Source organism: Dasypus novemcinctus, chromosome 13, assembly GCF_030445035.2.
Source record: "Dasypus novemcinctus isolate mDasNov1 chromosome 13, mDasNov1.1.hap2, whole genome shotgun sequence".
In the NCBI taxonomy this organism is placed as follows: domain Eukaryota; kingdom Metazoa; phylum Chordata; class Mammalia; order Cingulata; family Dasypodidae; genus Dasypus; species Dasypus novemcinctus.
This window is the reverse complement of record NC_080685.1, coordinates 50,493,420-50,518,966: the sequence shown is the minus strand read 5'-3', so window position 1 is coordinate 50,518,966 and position 25,547 is coordinate 50,493,420. Positions and strand designations below refer to the sequence as shown.

Below are 25,547 nucleotides of genomic sequence, written 5' to 3'. Positions count from 1 at the left end.
TAATTAGAAAATATAATTGGAAAAAATCCCATTTATACTTACAATATAACATTATTTCCAGGAATTTCATATCTTAAGTATTTTTCTACATTAAGGAAAAAAAACAGTAATGATCATGAACAAAAAAAATTACTATTTTATTGGATGGGAAGAACAGATGGACATACTTCTTCCCATATAATTTATAGGTTTTAGACATACCAAAATTAAAATAGAACTCTATAATATTACAAGATTTTAATCTTCAACTCAAAGAGTAAGTAATCTACACAAGCAAAATATATATTTTAAAAGAAGAGTAATGAAAGGAAATGACAGCGATATTAAAATGTATTAGTTTGCAATGATTAAAATGTGTGACAATGTATAAAAACAAACAGATTGTGGGACAGGATAGATAACAGTGGTACAGATGTTAGGGTAAGAGCTCATCCTTCATCTAGACTGAGGCCAGAATTCTGCCACTTATCCATTTTATGCACTAAGGTGAATTAGTTAATTTTTCTAAGCTTTAGTTACATTATTTATAAAACAGAAGAAATAATGCAACAGTAGGTTGCATTATTACATAGGATTACACAGGATTGTAAGAATTTCATGAGTTCTCTCTCTAAGCCAAACTCAGCATATAAATGCAATAACTTACCCCCAGCATGGGACATGACTTCTGAGATGAGCCTCCCTGGCACCAAGGGATTACAACCAAGTATCAACTAGCATTTCAATTAGAAAAAGACCTTGACCAAAAGGAGGAAAAGGTAAAGACAAATGAGTTTATAGGCTAAGAGACTTTAAAGTGAGGAAGGAGGTCATTCCAGAGGTTACGCTTATGCACATCACAGCAGGATCTCATTGACTGCCAAATTAGACACTATCCCAAATAGCGGGGCTCCAGAGGGTTCTAAAGACACCCAGGCACTATGGTCAGGGCAGATAGCTCATAAGCTGGGTGCCTTGCCAGTGGGCCCTACTTTGGGGTTTATGCTCTCCAGAATGACAGAATTGGAATCACTTGTGGATTCCCTACACATGGCTCTTCGGTCCCTTCTATTTGAACCTATAGTTGGTGCCAGAGTTGGAAGAGACTTGCATCTTTTGAGTGTTCATGTACAGCTGGGCCTTGAGCCTCAACCGAGTTGCAACACCTACTCTCCAGTTCACTGGACTCACACAGGACAACTAACAAGGAGGTGATGATGGACAACTACCATACCAAGGAACTGAGAGAGTCTACAACTGCAAGCAAGAGAGTCCCATCCATCAGCCATATGGGACTGAAGCCCCCTCTCAATTAGAGGTGGAGTGGACATCACCATCCCAGAATCCTCAGGATTGGGGAATGAACTATGGACTAGAGTGGGCTTACTTGTATTCTACTATAGACTTATTATGATTCTAGTAATGGAAGAAATTATATCACCGATGTAGAGGCAGTGGCCTCTGGAGGCTCTGAGGTTAGGGAGAGGGAAAATAAGTGTAATACAGGGGCATTTTTGGGACTTAGGAATTGTCCTAAATGACAGTGCAATTTACAGAGACAGACCATTATATATTTTTCCATAACCTACAGAATTGTGTGAGAAAGGGTGTAAACTACAATGGAAACTATAATCCATGCTTAGTAGAAATGCTCCAAAATGTGTTCATCAATCGCAATGAATGTACCACACTAATGAACAATGTTGTTAATGTGGGTGGTATGGGGAGCAGAGCATGTGGGAATTCCCTATATTTTTTATGTAACATTTATGTAATCTAAGTATCTTTTTAAAAAGTTAATTAAAAAAAAAGAACTGCATGAGTTGACAAAACCCACTTAGGGTAATCCCTAGCATAGAATACACGTTCAAGAAATATGAGCTGCTACAATTATTAACTATTATTGTTACCATTATTATATGATCACAGAAGTATTGCAAACCAATGGTAATAGTATGGATCATTCAAACAATTCTATTAGGAAATTTGCTCCTTTGGAATAAAATTTTTAAAATAATAATCATGATAATAATAATAATAGAAAATAATAGGCAATGTAATAATATTAGTTATTGAGCTGTTACAATGTGCTCTCAATGCTTAACATAATCTAATGTGTTTAACCCTCACAGCAACCCTAAAAGGTAGATTCGATGATCATATCCCTTTTGCAAATGAGGAAACTAAGACACAGAGATATTAAGCAACTGGCCAACAGCTGGCTAAATGGAAGAGTCAGAAGTTGAAGTCTAGCATTCAATCTTCAGAATCCATGTTCTCAATCCCTATAACTATGATTCTCCTCAGATTTAGTGCCTTACCTCCTACCATGCACCGTGATAAATCCCAAATGGCTTACTGAGACATATGTTAATAATGCCCTCATAAAAATGCTACACATACCATGGGTGCATATTTAGCTATTCTTGAGGTCAGTACTACCTTAATAAGCACAAATGCAATAGAATAAAGGAGAGGAACAAGAGCAATGTATATTACTACAAAACATTTTTTTAAACTTTACCTAAAAAACCTTTTAAGTAAAATGAAAATATACACAAAAATAAGAAATAGTTGTTAACAAATATGACAAAAGGTCAATATTATTACTGTATAAAAATTTTGTTACGCACTTTTGAAGAGAATATAAGCAAAGGCATGAACAGATGATCACAAAAGAATACTCATGGTCAATCAAACATGACAAATAGTTCACCTCACTAATAAGTTATAGACATAAATGAGTAGTTTAAGAAGATAATTTCATTTTGATATAGCTATACATAAAAATATTAGAAAAAAACATAAGCAATATAAAATATAAAGGCCACAAAACTGGAAAACTTTGCCTAAATTAAAATTATAACCTTTGTTACATAATATGCAATAAACAAATTAAGTGACAAGGTAAGTGCAAAGAATATTTGCACTATAATATAATACACACAAAATTAATACCCAAGCAATTTAATAGTACTGAAAATCAGTAAGAAAAAAAAATAACATCCTCCCAAAACAGGCCAAGGATATGATCAGACATTTCATAGGAGAAGGTTTATAAATATCTATCAAATATGTGGATGGCTACTCCATAATATGCAATAAGTTCAATGCAAATCAAAATATTATATTATTCTTTCCATAAGATTTTCAAAAATATACGAAATATAATATCCGGTATTGGGGATCCAGATACTCTCATATATAGTCTCAGATCTAAACTGGTTCAGCTGTTTTAGAAAAACTGGAGACACCACCAATGCCTGTCCTTAGGAGCATGGTTAAATGAACTATGGCAGGTCTAAACTGTGGAATACTATGTAGCCATTAAAAGAAGGTAGCTCTGCCTGTGTACTTAAAAGGAAAGATCCCTAAGGCATATCAATAAGTGGATAAAGCCAGCGCAACTTTTCATAAATATTTTTATATTTATAGACAGTACCTACTAAGTATAGAAAGTACCTACTAAGCTTCAGGTTCTAGATGTTAAGGATGCATTAATGAACAAAAGAAACAAAAATCCTTGTCTTCGTGATACTTACAATTCTAGTGTAAAATAGGTATAATATGTGACAATTTTTACTTTTTAAAAATTCACAAAACCAGGCATGTATCTTTATGTGTATATGTAACAAGTGTTTGTATGTGTATGCATATATGTACATATACTACAAAATGATATAACAGTGGATATTGTCATGGAGGTAAGTGGGATTGGGTGGTGGTCAAGAGTTATATTTACTTTAGTTGCATTACTTAACTTTTTCCCAATAAGAATGTATTCATGTATTTCTTATATAATTTAAATGAAAATTTTAAGTTCAAAATCATATGTTACATTGATACTTTGTGCTAAATAAGCCACACATTGCACAAAGGCAAGGACTGAGGCAAGAACTAAAGAAGGTCTGAAAAATGAATTCTGTTTTGGTAGAGTAACAGCTCTAGTTTTAATATCGGCACTGATCAACTATGTAAAAAGAGTCTGTAAGAGATGCAAATGAATGCAACCCTAACTACAGTGAAGCTGCAGTAACCATGGGTGAGACACCCTGGCATTTCCAGGGATTAAATCAGGAGTCACAAGATGTGGAGTAAGCAGAAGGCTAAGGGTTTGGCCTTTGATAGATCTGTCCAAAGGGAGAAAACCTGCAAATTTGGGTGTAAGCTGAAACAGCAATCTGTATGGAACCTTTCTGCCACCCAGGTAGCTATGTAGGAATTCAGTGGAAGCTTCCTCTCTGTAGATGTAGAGTCCACAATATTTAAAGAAATGGAAATTAAAACAGTGAGAGCTACCCATCCAGAACCAAGGAGCTGATACAATTTCAATGCCCAGAAACATTGAAAATAGTCATGAACAGGAAGACATTAAGAGTTAAGACGTTATCTGTTAATTGAAGGGAATGTTCAGGTCTGAAATTACAGTGGCTAATAAAATAATAGCTTCTCTAATGGGAGATATTAAAACTAAAATATGCTATAAAAATTGCAAGGAATTCAAATCATAAAGGATTTCAGCTTACTTGAAATCAAATATAGCAATGTGTTGTAGAGAGGCAGAGGGAGGAAAAGAGACAAACAGGGAGGGAAGAAGAGTATCTGTGGAACAGCAGGATGGATAGTGGAAGGAGGAGAAAACCTTTGTTTATACAGTTCTCTTTCCCCTGGTGACAAGGCCCAGACTTGACTGGCCCAAGGAAAGAACAATTCTGAAGTAGTGGCCAGATTCTCACTATTAAACAGATTTCTCAAGGTAATTTTGGATAGGATTTTCTCCTCACTAAATGATTTTAAGCACTAAACCTTCAGTTAAGATGCAGTTCAACCATAAAATACAATAAGTACATCTGTGTTTTCTTTGTAAAAAATAGTAAAAGAACTAATAAGAAATGCTATACCAAATAAAATAAGAGTCTGTTTTTAAAGGATGAAGAAAAAATTAGCAGACAACACATACTAAGGCTTTCATGGACTCCATTCCATATCTCATTAATTAAAATAATGACTCTTGTATTTTTAAGCTAATTGCCCCTTTGGAGATATTTTCATAGAATTAAGGGATAAAGGAGACAAATTTTGTAAAAATTTATACATATCCAACTTCATTCTTTTCAGGATCTAACAGCTTTAGTATAAGAAATTTTTGAGGAAGTAATCAAAATATTGGCCAATGAATTTAAATGATGTGAGTCTCCATAATTAAGACTATTAAAGGAGATTCTTGACGCAATTTACACACTATTAGAGGCACGAATTAAACACTCTGATGAGGAAAACAAGGTCTGAAATCAGGTTTCATAGATCGAATTTTGGCATTGCCATTTATAATCTGTGTGACTGGGTCTATTACTTGATCTCTTCATGCTTCAGTTTCCTTATCTGTAAAAAAAACTGAGGGTACTTACCTCATAAGGTTGTTGGGAAGAGATAGTGTGCAAAGCACCTAAAACTGCATGTGAAATACTAAAAAATGTTAACTTGTGTTTTCTACAGAACTGATGAGAGTGGACAACCATTCCTTTCCTTACATTTTTTTTAAAGTAAATACAACTTCCCTGATTGACTGGTTTCAAAGATGTAAATTTCCAAATCTTAAAATGGATTTAGAATTTCATGCTGGGTTTGTGGAACTTCACTGGTTCATCCCTCTGTATGCCTGTTCTATCTCTTCACTTCCTCTTTCTTAAAGAATGGGATGAGAATACAGAGGAGACTAGGAAGAAAATGAATGAGAAAAATAGGGAGTTGGCATACTGCCATTAAAAATTAAACATATTGAAAGTTTAGCTTTTTCTTATGATAAATTACATGTAAGTGATGTTTTGAGGAAAATACATTCTCAGGAAACAATCTTCAAAAAAATGAACAAATCAAAATAATTCGTTAAGTGCAGTATGCAGAAGGATAGTATAGAATTACTTCATCTTAACAAAATAAGGTATTATATTCTCAAAACAGATTAAAGAAGAAAATTTTTTTTAAAGCTCCAAAGGTCCAATTCACAAATTCTTAAATTAATAAATAAGGTACATCAGTATATTATATAGCTAAATCCTAGGTAAAGTCTTATTACAAGAAGCCATTAAAAAGGAGGAAAAGGAGGAAGAGGAAGGAGAGGAAAAGGAGGGGAAGGAGGAGAAAAAGACAAAAAGAAAAATCTGTAAGGGCCAAATGCAGTTGGGAAAATAGCATCCTCCCCAAATTCATGTCTACCTAACCTCAGAATGTGATCTTATTTGGAAAGAGGGTCTTTGGAGATGTAATTAGTTAAGTTAAAAAAGTTATATTCTTATTAATTGTATTTGGCTATTTTATTTGCTTCATTTTTGAAGAAGTTTTGCATCACAGAAGGGTTACAACTGTGGCAGGAGAGACTCATTGGTGTGGGGTATCAATGATGGGGGATTCATGGGAGGAACGTCACCTGGACATACATTTAAGAAATATAAACGTGTTCAAATGTTCATGGGGCATTGTCACAGTGGGTAGAGATTCACACAATAACTGAAGGAATACCAAATTCCCATCCTGGGGAACTCTGCCACATTCTCTAACAGAACAGCAAGAACCCACCAAGTACAGGGGCAATGACTAGTGAAGAAGGATGGTCCATTTATGGGCCCTCAATATTGATGACTGTGCTTATGAACCCTTACTCTTGAAATTGAAACTTAGCCTAATATTATAGGGTACATAAGAGTTGCCTCATGGAAGCTTCCTTGTTGCTCAAATGTGGCCTAAGCTGAACTCAGCATATAAATGCATTACCTTCCCCCCAGTATGGGACATGACTTCTGGGGATAAGCCTCCCTTGCACCAAGTGATTACTACCAAGTACAAACTAGCAATGCAACTGGAAAAAGGCCTTTACCAAAAGGGGGAAAAGGTAAAGACAAATGAGTTTATTTGAGACTTCAAAGTGAGTCAGAAGGTCATTCCAGAGGTAACACTTATGCACATCAAAGCAGGGTCTCATTGACTGCCAAAGTAGATACTATCCCTAATACTGGGGCTCCTGAGGGCTCTGTAGACATCCAGACACTATAGTCAGGGCAGATAGCTCAGGAGTTTGGTGCCTTACCAGTGGGCCCTGCTTTGGAATTTATGTTCTCCAGTGTGACAGAACTGGACTCAGTTGTGGTTTCCCTACCCAAGGCTCTTCTGTCCTAGTTGAACCAATAATTATTACTAGAGTTGGTAGGGGTATGCCCAAGAGACTTCAATCTTTGGGCTGTCTTTGTGCCAGCTGGGTTTTGAATCTCCCAGAGTTGCAGCATCTACCCTGTAGTTCATTTGTCTCAGCCAGGACAACTAACAAGGAGGTAATGATGGACAACTACCATACCAAGGAACTGAGAGAGTCTACAACTGCAAGCAAGAGAGTCCCATCCATCAGCCATATGGGACAGAAGCCCCCTCTCAATTAGAGGTGGAGTGGACATCACATCCCAGATTCCTCAGGATTTGGGAATAAATTATGGACTAAAATAGACTTATTGGTATTCTACTTAGACTTATTGTAATTCTAGCAATGGAAGAAATTATATCATTGATGTGGAGGCTGTGGCCACTGAAGGTTCTGAGAGCAGGGAGAGGGAAAAACAGGTATAATACGGGGGCATTTTCAGGACTTGGGAATTGTCCTGAATGACATTACAATGACAGACACAGGCTATTATATATCTTGCCATAACCTACAGAATTGTGTGGGAGAGAGTGTAAATTACAATGTAAACTTTAATCTATGATTAGTAGCAATGCTCCAAAATGTGTTCATCAATTGCAATGAATGTACCTCACTAATGAAGGATATTAATGTGGAAAAATGGGGGAGGTGTGGGGAGTAGGGTACATGGGAATCCCTTATACTTTTTATGTACGTTTACGTAATTTAAGGGAGGGAAGGAGGGAGAAAGGAAGGAAAGAAGAAAGGAAGGAAAGAAAGAAGGAAGAAATAAAGGAAGGAGGGAGGGAAGGAGGGAGAGAGAAAGGAAGGAAATAAATGAAATTAAATGGAAATGAAACAAAATAAAATAAAATGAGGTCATACTAGACTGGGTAGGCACTAAATCCAATAACTGGGGTCCCTAGTAGAAGAGGAAAGGGCACACAGCAACAAGCAGAGAGAGGAAGCCATGTATGGTGGTTTGCAACTCTGTACTCCAGAAAAAAAGTTCTTTAACTTAATCCATTCCTGTGAGAATGGATTAATCTTAAGTAAGACATTTTGATGAGGTTACTTCAGTTAAAATATGGCCCACCTCAATCAGGATGGCTATAAATGCTGTTACTGAAGTCCTTTATAAGCAGAATGAAATTCAGACAGATGGGGAAAGCCACAGAGGGAGCAGCCAGAAGTGGAAATTATTGGAACCCTGAAGAGAAGGGAGAGGCTGGGAGAGGCCATCATGTGCACTGCCATGTGACAGAGGAGCCCGATCATGGATCACCAGCTGTCAGTCCCAGAATGCCAGTCTACAGGACTTTGTACTAGCCTCAACACAGTGAGCTAATAAATTCCCAGTATTTAAGTCAATCCATTGCTTGGTATTTACTCAAGCAGCCAAGAAAACTAAAACACCATGTGAAGAGAGAGGTAGAGATTGGGGTGATGCCACCACAAACCAAAGATCTCCAGGAGCCACCAGAAGGATTCTCCCCTAAGCCTTCAGAGGGAATGTGGGCCTACTAACACCTTTATTCAGACTTCTAGGCTCCAGGCCTGTGAGGAAATACATATCTTTGTTATAAACTACTAGATTTGTGGTATTTTTGTCACAGCAGCCTTAGGAAAGTGATAGACCAAGGAAAATGGAAGCCTCAGAATGATTAGACTTTAGATTATAAATTTAAGGATTTAAATGTCACTAAGTGGCAACAAGCAATGCTATGTCATTCTAACAGGAAAGAAACAGAGTTAAGAACAATAGAATTTTTAAAATATATTCTAGAATAATTGTGATATATACATATATTGGCATGTCCAATTATATTCACACTAACTTGAATTACATAATTTTAGAAATGTGTTCCCTGAAAAGCAATCCAATACATCTAATAGCAAATAAATTCTAAGCGACAACTACAAAATGTATGATGAATACATACAAGCATACATTCTTAAAAGTATATTCTTATTATACCTTGCCACAAATATTTGAGACTTCTTAATCATTCTAGTTTATTTATTTTACAAAACACTATAATACCAGTTATAACAATGGTAGGGTTTTCATTAAAACTAGCTATCTTTGGGATCAATAAAGAGAAGGACCAAACATTTATTCAATTCTTCCTTTAAATAATTGTTTTTAAGCACCTGCCTATTTAAAAGAACTTGTAAAAGAACTGCTGACTGGCTCTAAAAATGTTTGACATCCATTAAAAAATACATGTTAAATTATGAGAACCTTTAAAATGCTTTTATCTACTTACAGTATGAAGGAGCTTATTAGACTATCTGGGGGTAGAGAGAGGGCATTTTTCTTGTTCTGTACTCAGAAGGGTCTCCTCAAAACCTAGTCCATGACATCTATATTACTAAAAGGAAAGGTAAAAAATATAACATGGGACTATACAACACAGTGAAACTTCATGCAAAATATTAATATAGGTAATACTGCATATAAGAGTTTTTTACAAAATATAAATACAAATAAACTAGAGAGAAGGAAACAGAATAGAAACTATTTACAGAAGGGGAAGCACAAAGAGATTGAGAGGTGATGAATTTTACTTGTTTGTTAAGTTTTTGTTTTTTAGTGTTATTGTTATTATTACTAGAATAATGAAAATACTCTAAAAATGATTGAAGTGATGAATGCACAATATGTGATTATACTAAATACAGTTGATTGTATACTTTGGATGGATTTATGCTTTATTAATGTGTATCAATAAAATTGGTTTGTGAAAAAAAAAATTAGTCCTGTTGGATAAATAGGGTCATTGCCATCATATATTAAATAAAGATGAACATGCTCTAAATGAATAATCCCACAATAAGTTTGCCAATGTAAGTTTTAAATTGGAAGTTATCATCTTCATTTAAATATATGACTTTTTAAAACAGACTTTTTAACTATTGATTGAAAAGAAATATATGTCATTGAGATCTAAAGTTTTGTCATGCCTTTGTCTCTGTAAAATCAAGTCATTGAGAAAATATAATTAATAGAAACAGTTCACTTTTTACTCATTCATTCAAGAGGTATTTGGTGAATACCTTCTATGTAATGTGCCAGGGTTTGCAAAGTAAATATCAAAGAGGTGATGCAGATTCCACTGTAGCAGTCTTCCTAACTCCAGGGGGGTGGCGGGGAGGACTCCATTAGAAAATATAAGTAATATGTTACTGTTTCCCTGGAACAGTAACAGAATAATCAAAATATAAAACAACAACAGCAACAATAATCATAGCAAGTGCTTTATATGGCACCTACTATCAGCCAGGCCCTGTTCTAAGGACCTAACTTGTATTATTTAATTTAATCCTCACAACAACCTTATGAGGCAGTTCCTATTAACAGTTTTTTACAGATTAGAAACCTGAGGAACAGAAAGGTTAAATAACTTGCTCATGGTCACACAGTGGCTTTATAGTCCCAGCTCTGAGCCACTGGACTGCCTCTCAATCCAGTATAGTTAGTGTGGCCTGTAGAATTATTTTTTTTAAAAAGGAGAAAGAGAAAGAAAGAGAAAAAAACTGGTGGTGAATTTGAAAAAATCGTTAAATTTAATTGATAAATGAATTACCACAGACCTTTAATAATGAGGTATTAAACCATTTTATATACCTTTAAGAAGAGAACATATACAAAAATCCTGTCATTCAAATTAAATTGTTCTGAAGACAAACAATGCTCAACAAGTACCTGTAGCCATCATCTGTGGTACAACTCCTCCATTGCCTATTCTCTCTTCATCTTAACAACAGCTGTGACTTTCAGGTAGAAAACAACTGCCAATCCATGTGATCTGGTGAGAAACCACCTTGGTCCCATTTTATCTTAGGTTAGCCTAAGCCAATCAGTGCATCTCATTCCCTGACGACAGTGATTGGCTCAGGGAAGAGCACACAATACAAGCCAGTCCAATCAGAGATAACTTTACAGTTTTTCTGAGAATTCTGAGAAAAAGACTCACATCAGTGCTGGATTCAACCCAGAAAGGAAATCTTTCAAGAGCTGCTGGCAGTCATCTTGCAACCTTTTGGGGTCCCAGAATGATACCAATAGCAGAGAAGCAGAACCAAAAAGTGGAAAGGAACCAATGCACTGAGACACTGTTTGAACCAAGAATGAAACAGAACTTAACTTTATGCCTGAATGTTTAATTATGCAAACTATTATTCCTCTTTTCCCAAGGTCATTTGAGTTGAGGTTTGTAAAATTTACATCCACAAGAATCTTAACTGATACAGATACAGGTACCAGGAGGTGGAGCGAGGCTTAGGTTAAGAGTGATTAACCATAAAATGTGAATTGGCAGAGTGGAATAAGGAATTGGGAGAGCTCCAAGGAGTTCTCAATTTTAGGTTGGGAAGTTGACAGTCCTTTCTACATAGCAGTGACACAGCTGATCATATTCTCACCTCTTTTAACACTGGACTAAACCCATGTACTTACAGAGGTTGAAGTACTAGGGAATCTGGTAGGAAAATTTCAGAATGTTGGAGTAGGTTGACAACTTTTTCAGAAAGAGAGCCCAAAGAAAGACACTAATGTCCAGACTTGTACTTAGTGTTCAGAAAGTAGGGAAGAAAGAAATTCTATTTTGATAAGAAAGGTCCTTTCTGCTTGCAACCTATGCAATTCAAGAAAGTTGAGAATCCAATTATTTGGAGACTTGTGGGTTTGTGAAAGCCAAATTTGACTTTGGGAAAGCTAAATATCCCCTTCCATTGCTCTAATCTAATATTAAAGCAATGGAAGGCACAGTGATGGGGAAATAAAACAGATGATAAATTTAGGACTAGGATGTTTCCTGATATCCAGGTCCCTGCAAGCATTTACTCTACTTTCTACCTAAGGAAAAAGTCTTTGTAGCTCTACAGTTACAATTGGATACAGTTTGAGGCCAGGGAGCATGTTAGTTGTGCCCTCTTGACCTAGACCTTTGTGTTTAAAGGAATGGGTTACCAGACAACTGGATGTGGCACCAATCCTCCTGGACTCAGCGTACCCTGGCCGTTAATGGTCAAACACAGGAAGCTTCATCTTCTGTCTTCAGCTACCCACACCTTCTGAAGACAAACAATTGTTCCACAAATATCTGTAGCCATCACTTGTTAGGGATCTCCTCTATTATCAGTTCCCTCTTGTTCCAATAACACCTCTTACCTTCAGGTGGCATTCTTGCACCTTTTAAACATTAAAATACAACATCCCACTGACTGACTTCAACCTTCACTCAACCCCTTTCACTTAATTCTGGTATAAATTTTCTCTGACTTCAGTAAAATCTTCAGTGCTTGTGGCTTGCCCATTTCCTTAAATTTTTCAGCCAGCCTCCCTAGGAAAAAAAAAACAACTTGGGATATTAATTCAATTGTCTGCTTTCTCAGCTTTACACTACTGTGTAGAGTAGAAAAGCAATGCTCAAGACTAAGAGAACTGGTGCCCCTTCTACACCCTTAGGTGGTACTCAACACTGCACAAGACTTCCACCAACCCAACTATCTGCAATTTGCCCAATGTTTCTTGAGCTCTCAGAGACACCTAATACTAGTGACCACCCCTTTCCTTGAGAATTTCTCTTCCCTTTGTTTCCATTCTACTACTCCAAGTTTTGCTACTTCTTAGTCATTTCTTAGTCTCCTTTTTCATTTCCTCATTCTGTCCCAGCTCTTTTCTCAATCATCCTCTAAATATCATATTTCCTTTTATGCTCTCAATCTCTGCAGGTAATCTTATCTCCATGAGATCCATGGCTTCAGGTACCATGCATACATGGACAACTCTAAAATAGGTATGTCCAGCCTAGACAACTCCTGAACTTTAAGCCCTATTGATGTCTCCAATAGGCACAAACAAAAGTATCTGAAACTAAAATCATCACCTTCCCTTCTCATCTCTAAGAACTGTAGCTCCTTCTCTTGCACTCTCTTTGCCAGTGAATCTCCTTAGCCCTGAACCTGGGATGATGACCTAAACCCTCTTCTTTTTTATTGAACTTTTATAAAATATATTTTTATTAGAGAAGTTATGAACTTAAAAACAATCATGCAGGGAAGCAGACGTGGCTCAACTGATAAGAGTGTCCACCTACCATATGGAGGTTCCAGGTTTCTATACCCAGGGCCTCCTGACTCATGTGGTGAGTTGGCCCATGCACAGTGTTGTCAGGCACAAGGAGTGCCATGCCACATGGGGGCACCCCTGCATAGGGGAGCCCCATGTGCAAGGAATGCACCCCAAAAGGAGAGCCACCCTGCATAAAAAGCACAGCCTGCCCAGGAGTGACAACGTACACATGGAGAGGTGATGCAGTGAGATGACACAACAACAACAAAAAAGAGACGCAGTTTCCCAGTGCCACCTGATAATACAGCGGATACAGAAGAACACACAGTGAATGAACACAGAGAGCAGAAGACAATGGGGGGAGGGGGTGGATGGGGGAGAGAAAGAAAATAAATCTTTAAAAAATAAAACACAATCATGCACATATGTGGAATTCCCATACAACATCCCTCTAACACACTACACTGTTGTGGAACATTTGTTACAGATTATGAGATAAAATCATCAGACTATTACCACTAACTATGGTCTACTAACACTCTTCTTTACCTCCCACAATTACTCATTAATTCCATCCAATTCAAACGTCTTAATACATTTCAAATCTGCCCCTTCTGCATACCTCTTGCTACCTAACATTTATATTTTCTTACATAAATTACTTCAAAAACATCTTCACCTATTTCTGTATTTCCACTTTTACTCTTCCATACCATCCTAAATGGTTGACATACAGATCTTTCTAACATAAGATTAGATGGGGTCCCTTCACTGTTAGAAATCCATCAGTGGTTCCCACTCTTGTTGGAATAAATAGTTCTGTTTCTTCTGAAGTCTAGAAAATTCTGTCCAACTGATGTGGGCTATGGGTGGGAGACTGTTCATCCCTTTGTAGATAACCTGAGCTGTATGCATCCTGAGCTATGCATGTGGAACAATTAGAAGCTGCAGCCCTGCCCTTGGTAACCATGGCAATGACTCCAGTCCTGGAAAAACAATTTAGTAATGCAAATTCTATACACTTTAAATATTCAGGGAAAATGCAAACCAAATGTGCTAAAAGCTTACATGGAATGTATAAAGTCCATGCTAAAAGTTTACCTAGAATGTAAAAATATATGTTAATTCAAGCTTATTGAGCACTGAAACAAAGGGCCATTTGGCCCTTCCTCTGTATAAAAAGAACTCAAAAATCTTCTTTGGGGCTTGGATTTTGAATGAGAAAATCTGAGCCCGGCCAGTCATAAATAAATCCTTTTCTCCTTCCCAAAAATGATTCCAGAGTCGTGGCCTTTCTATATGCAAATAATTGAACCTCTCTCAACTTCTACAACACAACTTCCTAAAGGACATTTATACTCAGATCTAGATCTCCCAAAACAACTGTAGTGGTTGGATAGTGTCCCCTCAAAATTCATGTCCTCCCAGAATCTCAGAATATGACCTTATTTGGAAAAGCAGGGTCTTAACAGCTGTGGAAGTTTGAGATTATTTATGAGTCCCCAAAAAAGGGAAAAATTATGTTTGTGAACTAGTCTGTTCCTCTGGGTATAATCCCCCTTGATTGTATTAGATTCACCTGAGATGACTTTAATTCAATTACCTGTTGAGATTAGGGTTTTGATTGGACATCAGTAGGGTGTGACTCAGGGTTGAGTACCCACCCCCTTGGTGAGATGATAAAAACAGTCACTCACTCAGATAGACAAGGGAAGAGAGAGAGCTCCCTATGTTTGGAAGAGGAAAGAACTTTGATCCTATGGCTTTGGGGAGAGATCAGGAGATGAGCCATTCACCTGATAGTTTGCAGCTGAAGAGAAGAGAGCAACTGAGCAGCTGATAAGGCCTGGAAAGAAACAAGCCCTATTCGAGACTGATATAAGAAGCCTTGAGAGACAACCCCTATGTGAGCCTACAGATGAGATCAGAAGAAGCTGGGCCTATGGAGTTTTAAGACAAAGAAGGCCCGAGACACCAGGCAGAGATCGCCTGTGATCTTGCTTCAACACATGGCAACTGACTTTGGTGAGAAAGTCGTCTTGAGTTGGACTCTTTAGGGCCTTGTAAGTGTAAGCTTTTATCCCAAATAAATACCCTTTATAAAAGTCAAAGATTTCTAGTACTTTGCATCAGCACCCCTTTTGGCTGACTAATATAAGAGCTATACTTACTTAAGGACTTTGAGATGAACTCATCTTGGATTTAGGATAGGCCACAAACTAAATGAGTGATGTCCTTATAAGAAGAGGAGAGGACACACAGACACATAGGAAAAGACAGCCATATGAAGACAAAGGCAGAAAATGGAGTTATGCTGCCACAGGCTAAGGGATCTCTGGGGCCACTAGCTGCGGTAAGAGGCAAGGAAGAGTTCTTTCAAAGAGCCTTCAAGCACAACCCCCACTGACACCTTGGTTTCAGGCTGCGAAGATCCAGAACCGTGAGAAAACTAATTTCTGCTGGTTTACAGCCCCTAGTTTGTGTTACTTTTTTTTTTTTTACAATAGCCCAAGGAAACTCACACAATGACTCATACTCAACAAATTCACCCTCCCTGGTTCTGGATTCAAATGTGACTCTCTCTCTAAGTTCCTTTCTCCATGACAAGCACCACCATCTTACTTGTTGTCTAAGTCAGAAATCTAGATAGCATCCCTGACAATTTCCCAGCCCTTTCCCAATATCCAGATCATCACGAATCTTGTGGATTCTTCCTCCTCAATACCTCAATACCTCAGAATTCATCTGCTTTTCCTCAAATCCAGTACAAATACCCTAGTCCAGACCACCACAATTTCTTGTTTGAAATAGCCTCCTAACAAGTCTCCTTTTTCCAGTTGTGGTCTCCTTCAAAACCTTTTCTCCACACTACAGCAGGTAGAATGATCTTTCTAACATGGTAATATGTTCACGTGGAAATCTTAAAATAATACTCTACTGCTTTCAGAATCACAAAAATAGCTTTCTTGGAGCTTTAAGTCCTAGTGAAGGAAGACTAAATCTAGTAAGTAAACAAGATGATTTTGAATAATGAAATGTAATAGATACTAGTAAAACACTGGGGATGGGGAGTGACTTTAGATCTAATTGTCAGGGCCAGCCTCTTGAAGAAGTGACATTTCAGTCAGACCTGAAGGAGCAGAAGGAGCTCACCTTGAAAAAAGTGGGCCAATTTCAATTTGCTTATTTATCCTTATTCCAATGGACTGTAGAGGTCCCTGAGGGCAAGGACAGTGATTTATTCTTAACAGTCACCAGTTTTTGACACACACAGGTTTTAAGTACATGTTTAATGAGTAAATGGATGAATGAAGTTTAGATTTACATTTTTAGACAGTCCAACTTTAGGTTCTTTAGCGGTAAGCTCACATTTTTTTGTACATTTGCTGGCATCAAGTTACAGAACCATTAAATTTCTAGGCAGATAAAATGACTGGGTTTTAGACTTTTAAAAGGAGTATTGCTTTCCTTAAATCCTTCTAAGATGTTTTGAGAACAGATGCTACACAGCAATCTCTTATAACCAGCAGCCCTATGAGGATATTAGAATGAATAAACCACATGCTAGGGTACTACAGGATATTTCAGCCCCACCAACTATAAAACCTTGCATCAGAGAGTAGGGTAGGCACCAAGGCTCCCTGACATTAAGCCTCTTGATAAGCAAAAAATATTTTTATACAAACCCATCCAACATCAGATATTCAGATTCCTTTTTTAAAAAATGGTCTTAAGTCATTAACTTCTGTTAAGCAGGAAAATCCATAAACGACTCCTTAAAATATAAGTTTATTCTAGAAAATAAATTTTTTAGGCCCGTAACTTCTTACTTACAAGTTGTAAATTTTGTGTTTTTTTTTTTTTAATTTGGCAGCAAAATCTGGCCTAACATGTCGCTACTTATAGCTTTCCTTTAATCTAGTTGATGTGGATTTTCATTTGTTTCCATGCAGAAATACAATGTATTTGATTACAGGGTGCTACCTACTAGAGTGCTGGGTAATTTAATGATATATGCAATGTATTATCTTTCTAAAATCCAAAAAATTCTGACCGTTAAGACACATTTGACCCCAAGGGTCTGGATAAGGGATCTGTGTCATAACACTAACCCAATTGTATTATTTTGAGTTATAAAGCATCTGTATGTGTTGATTTTGAAGTACTCAGCAAAAGTACAGTCACAGAAATACAATTAGCATGATTTTAGCATTTGGAAATAATATAATTGAAAGCTGTTTTGTGTTTCCTTTCAGATCTGATTAAAGTATGTACTTATGCCATTATACAGTTGCTTCTCCTCTATGCATAAACTTCTATGTCCTGGAGATACTTGTGACCATGAGGAAAGTTTTATAGGTAAATCCTTTACACATACCCAGCTTAAACCTGTGAACCTCCATCATTAGAATAATTTGCCATAGATCTAATATCCCCAAGTGTTCCATTTTTCTCATTTTATAACTTTTATAATTTTCTTATACTTAATATTTTTCCACCAAAGCTTGAAGAAGCAGCACCTACTGCTGGGAGCAAGGTTTCTACTCTTTACAGGGAACACATCTGATATAAGGCTTTACAAACCTCATTATATCCCCAAGTGTTCCATTTTTCTCATTTTATAACTTTTATAATTTTCTTATACTTAATATTTTTCCACCAAAGCTTGAAGAAGCAGCACCTACTGCTGGGAGCAAGGTTTCTACTCTTTACAGGGAACACATCTGATATAAGGCTTTACAAACCTCATTATGTATATTATCTCACAATCACCCTGCAGAGATATTTTCTATTCTTCCTATCATACAACTGAGCAAACTGAGACTCAAGCTGTCCAAGGCCACATGGCTCCAAGTACAGAGCAGAATATGACCCAGGAATGTCTGATGCCAAAGTGCACTTTTTCCAAAATGTCACTGGGTACCTAATTGTCCCATGCTCTGATCGTAGTCTCAGTTTGTACATAATTAGAAGGAAGACTGTAAGGGTGTTTCATCCATGGTAGAAATGAGAGCATGATTAAAAAAAAAAAAAAAGAGCCTATGCTAGTCATTTGACAGTTCCATAAAATGAAAATATGATATCTAGTTTTATAAGATTCAACTCTAAAATCATATAAAATTTCAATCAATATAATTTTTATTTTGTTTTATTATTTTTTAAAAATAAATACAAATAATTATAATTGGGTAGGTTTATCAATAAATACTCCAAAATCAGATGCTCAATATTCACCCACCTTTTCAGAAGCACCATCTACATTTATTGGAAATAGTATCACAAATGGGGAAAAGAAAGACTTACACCTTGCAACAACATAGCATAAAAGGACAGAGTTGAAGATCATTAATGATTTTAATTATTTTAAGGCCCATTAAAATTAGGGAAATATCAAAGCACCCACAGTGTTAAGGGTCTATTATTACAGCATTTTAGAGTTTACTAGTTCATACCTTTAAATCACAGCAAGTTATTAGCAGTGAAGGGATGAACCCTCTTAAGAGGATTTTATTTCAATGATAGGGTGTTATGGACAAGACAGCCTATAAGTTCAAAAAAAAAATTAGTAGCAAGCGCTAGTTGAGTTAATCAGTTAAAGACAAACTGTGCCCTTGGGAAGCTAAATGAAAAAGCAACAGTAAAGCTTACAGAACTTAACTCGTACAATTTGCCTTGAAGGCGGATGATTGGTTCCCTGAAATAGCAAAGAATTATATGCTTTAGTTCAGAAAAAAGTTTTTAAAGAAAAGTCTGTTATTACCTCTTCTCCTTTCAAAACAATGGGAAAAAAACTAGAGCAGAGGTTTCAATTTGTTTAATAATTGTACCTATGAATTTAAAAAAATACAATAAAATCATCATTGTTTTGACTTGAAAAGAAATAATAATGCAAATATTCATTATCACATAAAACATAAAAGAAACAGCAAACTGTCGGAGTTAATGCAATCTCTGCAGAGCGCTATTAGTCAGACAACTGGTCAGCCCAAAACACAAAAGCTCAAAAGATCAGATCATCATTGGAATTAACATCCTCATTAACCAACAGGAATTTGACGGCAGAGATTAAATCCAGCAACTGCCTTCTTTATGAGCTGTCCCTTCACTGTTACCAAGCTGTGCAAATGTGTGAACTAGTCAGCAGCACCAGAAAGCTCATGCAACTACTCACCATATTTTAACCTTGAACTGACTCACAGATTTAATGTTAAATCAAATTTAGAAGTAATATAAGCAGGCAAAATAGGACACAGGAGCCAAATACGAAAAGCAGAACAAGTAGCAGAAAAGTTATTTAAAATAAATAATTGCACAAAATAGAAAACAAAAAACAAAAAAATGCAATTCAGTCCAAAAACGTAAAAGCAAAACCAAAAACAAAACAAAAAAGCTGCATTTCAAGCAAAATTTGCATCTGATTTATCTGCATTAAAAAAGAGTCAATCAAGCAATTTAGTTCACACTCTTTTGAGCATGCATGCACTGATTCTCTTATACAATTCCTACCTGATTTCCAATTGTGTTTTTCTTGTGAACCTGACTGCTTCTCTGTTGAGCACTAAGGAAAGCAAAGGAAAGCAGCACTGAAGAAATTTGTAAGATTTTTTTCTGAACAAGTAACAGATACTAAAATACTAGCAAGCTTTAAAATAATCAACAACTGAGGCAGACAGTTTAATTCTGGGAGCAAAACCAAGTCAGTTGAACTTCTTATAGCAATTAACAATTACAAACCAAACATATAACACCACAGGAAGAAAAGCTGCATTAATAACAATATGAATTAAAGGAAGTATTTGGGAAGTACTCAGAGTAGTTGCAATAAAAATTAACAATTCATGTTTATAAGCATACCCCATATTGTAAGTGTTTTACAGATATTAGTGACTTTAATTCTCACAATTACATGAGGTAGTGACTATTACTATTCTCATTTTTCAGAAGGAGAAACTGAGTCACAGAGATGCTAAGTGACTTCCCAAAGTCCCTTGGCTAATAAATGGTGGCACCATGTCTCTCACTTAATATCTCAAACTGTGATATTATCCAGCTCCATTGCTTTATTTATTTTTTTTAAGATTTATTTATTTACTTATTTCTCTTCCCTCATCCCCCACCCCAGTTGTCTGTTCTCTGTGTCTATTTGCTGCGTCTTCTATGTCCGCTTCTGTTGTTGTGAGTGGCATGGGAATCTGTGTTTCTTTTTGTTGCATCATCTTGTGTCAGTTCTCCATGTGGGAGGCACCATTCCTGGGCAGGCTGCACTTTCTTTCACACTGGGCGGCTCTCCTTATAGGGCGCATTCCTTGCTCATGGGGCTCCCCTACACAGGGGACACTCCTGCGTGGCCTGGCACTCCTTGCGCGCATCAGCGCTGTGCGTGGGCCAGCTCCACATGGGTCAAGGAGGCCCGGGGTTTGAACTGTGGACCTCCAAGTGGTAGACCGGACGCCCTAACCACTGGGCCAAGTCTGCCGCCCTCCATTGCTTTAAATTCCATTGTATTCTGATAAATCCCATAGTGTAGCTCCAGCTTGCACTATAAACTCATATGTGTTTTTGAAAATTCAACATCTCCGCTTGGTATCTAAGGGGAACCTCAAACATAGTAAGTCAAAAGTGAACTACTGATATCCTCCCTAGAATCTGCTCTATCCTAAGGCTTCCCCTTCTTAATAGGTGGCAATTACACACTTCCAAATGCATTGACTCCACTTACTCTCATACCTCATACCTCATTATCAGCAAATGCTGTTGATTCTACCATCTAATTCAGTCATCTTCTATAATCACTTCTATTGCTACCATTTGGTCTTAGCCACCCACATCTCTCACCTGGATTACTGTAACCATTTCTTCCCTGGTCTGTCTTTCCATACTTGTCCCACTTACGTCTATTCTCAACACAGAAGCCAGAGTGATCACTTCAAAAGGGGGATCACATCACTCTTCTACTCAAAACCCTTCAATTCTACACATCATCACTCCACTTGGAGTAAAAGCCAAAGTCCTTACTACATTGGTCTGCAAAGCTCTATTCAACTGACCCCCAACCTTCCACTGCTTTGACTCAACTCCTCCTACTCTCCACCTCTCTCACTGGAGATGATCAGTCGCATTGGCCTCCTTGCTCTTTTTTGAACCCACCAAGCACACTCCCATCTTAGAGCCTTTACACTAGCTGCTCCCTCTGCCTAGAATACCATTCTCCCAAATATCTGCATGGCTTTCTGAATCACCTGCTTCAAGTCTTTGTTCAAATTTATCTTTTCATTGAGGATCCCAACCACTCTATTAAAAATTTCATCCCTCCCTTCCTCCAGCACTCCCATTTTTCTCTGTGGCATGTTTTACTTTCAAACATACTATACAGTTTATTCATTCATCATAACTTTTGTTTGCCTCCCTCCACTAGAATGTAAGCTCTCTGTGAGCAGGGATTTTTGTCTGCTTTGTTCAGTTACATCTTCAGTGCCTAGAAAATACCTGTCACATAGTTGGCTCCAAAAAATATCTGTTGAATGGAAAATCAAATGAGGCTGATGCCATTATAGCTCTCATGTTATACATGAACATGGAGGGGTTAAGAACTAGACATGACCCTGCTACTTTAATCCCAGAGCCCAAACATTTAGGTTTTCTTTCATTTGATCCATGAGTAAACACCTAAAATATAGCAAGAGTTCTAACTGCTCTCCATATTTCTAAGAGAGATTAATATAATAAAATGCAAGTCATTTTGGTTATCCTGGGAAGATAAGCAATATCCAGTCCTTTAATTGGTTCTTCAAGGGTTTATATAATCTGTTTTGGAAATCAATTAAATAGTCTAAAATAGAAAAAAAAACATTTGAAATGATGGAATGTTATGGTTCAGCAGTGTATTAGAAATCAACACAACACTTAGCAAGGTTGCTCAAAAGAGCAGTTTTTTATAACCTCCCATGACATATTTAAGCCACCTCACTTAATCCCAAACTCATGAAAATCTATACACCACATTCATCTGAGGTTGGGGAGGGGAGAGAGATGGTAAAAGGCCAAAGTGTACTTGGTTACTAAATATAATTTGTATGCACCTTTGTTTTCCAATTTTCTAATTTCAACATCTTTCTGCTTTTCTTATTTTTCTAGTTTTAATCTAGAGTCTTAATTCTATTAATCACTATAAAAGTCATCTCTCTTCAACCAGTTTTCTATATAACCTAAATCTACACTATTCAAGATTTTGCAGGTCAGTTTTTGAAAAAGAAGTTTGTGCCAAGGATCCAATGCACCCACTCTGTCATCTGGCTGCCCACGATGCCCCGATGCACTGACTGTCTCAAGTACTACTCTGCCCAGTGCTTTTAATCTTTTCCATACTTTCTTTTTCCATTTAATTTCTCCTTTCTGGGGCCCTGCCAGCTTTTTTCTCTTCTAGAAATGAATGAAAAACTAGTATTATAAAGTAATCATGCCTTCCTCATGGGTTACAGGACTTTCTTCCAAGCGCCATATATATGCTTTATATATGTTTGTTTTTTAAGGGGTCATGTTTTCAAAAACAAAGCATTGACTGATTTGACCACTTCAAAACTGAGAAATTTTCTTGTTTGTCTGGTTTTTTTTTATTATTATTGAAATAATGAAAATGCTTTAATAGTGATTGAAGTGATGAATGCACAACTATATGATTATACTAAATACCATTGACTGTACACTTTGTATAAATTGTACGCTTTATTAATATGTATCAATAAAATTGACTTATTTTAAAAAAAAACAAACTAGATATACCAACACTGGAGACCCTCAAGTCATGTGTAAGTCTTCCTAAAATCACATAAAGGAAAAGGTGCTAAACATAAAGTAAAAGGCACAGAGATTTGTGATGACTCCTTATGCTACTAACTTAGGCAAAGAATTTGACCGAGATGGACCTCAGTTTCTCAGCTGTAAAGTGTGTATGTGCATATGTCAGCATGTAAGAGGAAAAGAGAGAGATGGAGAAAGAAAAAGGGAATGGGTGGGGGGTGGCCAATCTGAAATATTAATGTTAAAGTAAACATTAAATTACCTTTACTTTCCACATAAAAAAATAATCTTTTTGTAGCAACTGGCCCCATAGTTTCCAAGATATGGTTATTAATGATATATTTAAGAACTTGAAGTTACTTCACAAATAACATCATAAAAAAAAAGCTGCCTAGCCACTGTGGAAAATAGTTTGTTCTTCAGAAAGGCAAATACAGAATTACCATAAGACCCAACAATCCCATTTCTAGGTGTATACCACAAATAAGTGAATGCATTGACTCCAACAGATATTTGAACATCAAAGATCATAGCAGCATTATTCACAATCACCAAATGATGGAAGCAAACCAAATGTCTATCAATAGATGAAAGGATAAACAAAATGTGGTAGATACATACAGTGGAATATTATTCAGCCATAAAATATAATGAAGTTTCAATACATGCAACAACATGGATGAATCCTGAAGACATCATGTTGGGTGAAGTAAGCCAGAAACAAAAGGATAAATACTGTATGATCCCACTGATATTAAATAATTAGACTAAGAAAATTCATAGTTAGAAACTATAATATAGTTTACCAGGGGCCAGAGTGAGGGTAGGGAATGGGGAGTTAATGCTTAACTAGTACAGAGTTTCAGTTTGAGGTTATGGTAAAATTTTGGTAATGGATGGTGATGACAGACACAATATGTAAATATAATTAACAATGCTGAGCTATATATTTGAATGTGGTTAAAGGGGGGAATTTTAGGTTGTATATATATTTACTAGAACAAAACTAAAAAAAAAAAAGGACTGAACAATTCTAACACTGAACCCTAATATAAACTATGAACCTGAGTTTAATAGTATAATTATAGTAATCTTGTTTCATCACTTATAACAAAGGCACCACATTAATACAGTGTTAAGAGGGAAGACTATAGGGGTGGTATTGGGGAACTCAATATTTTCTACATGATTTTTCTATAAACCTACAACTTCTCTAAAAATTTTTTTTATATAATAAATTTAAAATACTGAAAAATAAGTTGCCTAGTTAGAAAGCATCCTCTGTTAGAGATATTCTTATGCTACGATAATTTAACTAAAAGTATTTCAAAACACTTGAGAATATGTTCATGGGAAAACATGTAAGGATCTGAAAACTAACTTGAGCCCTTGGACATATTCTCAGTCATAGGTAATGTTGGGGACTGAATCATGTCCCCCATAAATGATATGTTCAAGCCTTAATCTGAGTTTCTGTGGGTGTTAACTTATTTGTAAATAGGACCTTTGAAGATGCTGTTATTAGTTAAGGTATAGATTTATTTATAAATAGGATCTTTGAGGATCCAATTTAAATGAAACCAAATTGAATCAGAGTGGGCTTTATCCATATTATCCATATGATGGGCACCCTTATAAGGCAGAGGAAATTAGGATATAGTTAAGTCAGTAGAAGACAGCAGTCAGAGAAAACCACAAGAGGAGACCAAGGAGACAGGTCACCTTGTGATGAAGCAGAGATGCAAGCCAAGGAAACCCAAGGATTGCAGCAAGCCAACAACAGAACACTACAGATTGTGGAAGAAATCACAGCCTGTTGTGATCTTAAATTTGGACTGTCAGCCAACAGTGAGTTAATTAATTCCTGTTCTTTAAGTCAACCCATTACATGGTATTAAAAGCTGTCTTAGTTTGCCAGAGCTGCTATGACTGGTACTTAACTAGCTATCTCCCTCTCTGCAATTATATAATATGTGCTTGCGATGTTTTAATTTGACCTAAGAAAAATTTTAGCATTACCTATCTGCAAGGAATTCTGTGAAAGATATAAACATGAATAAGGTATAGCACTTGTCATTAGAAGTCTACGGTTTAGTTAATACAGATGATGAGATACACATATCAAAAGAATAACAAAAGAATAAGCTCTCTATGAATATGTGAGACCATAATAGTATGCAAAAAAAATGTGCTTCTGTTTCAACTGTACAATATAATTATACCATATCTTCTTATTATATATGTGTTTACGTGTGTATTTTTTTGTTCTTAATTATAGAAGTCCCTACTGCACACACATTGCTATGGAAGACTTTGTCAGAATACTAGGACACATAAAACCGAACTTCTATTCCTAGACATAATGACAAGAGGGGAGCTCAGTGGTTGACTCCTGCTTTCCATGCACGAGGTCCCGAGTTCAATTTCCAGTTCCTATTAAAAAAAAAAAGTATATAATAAGAGGTTCAAAGAACAAAACCCATAATGTTATCCCTTAGCTCAAATTATTTTTTTTTCTAATTC

The 25,547-nt window shown here is 36.5% G+C and overlaps 1 protein-coding gene across 8 annotated transcripts in view; it reads right to left on the bottom strand.

The window, feature by feature from the left end:
• The window catches only part of DNM3 (dynamin 3), a 693,285-nt gene that overhangs the window by 375,589 nt on the left and 292,149 nt on the right, over positions 1-25,547 (bottom strand). For 5 of the 8 annotated variants that reach the window (XM_058310136.2, XM_071207576.1, XM_058310137.2 and 2 more), the window contains exons 13-14: positions 19,734-19,785; positions 18,892-18,921 (exon numbers count right to left, since the gene is read on the bottom strand). In XM_058310136.2, the coding sequence (XP_058166119.1) occupies positions 18,892-18,921; positions 19,734-19,785 (82 nt within the window). The remainder of the gene's footprint in view (positions 1-18,891; positions 18,922-19,733; positions 19,786-25,547) is intronic. The other 3 variants (XM_058310135.1, XM_058310139.2, XM_058310138.2) reach the window with 1 other exon arrangement.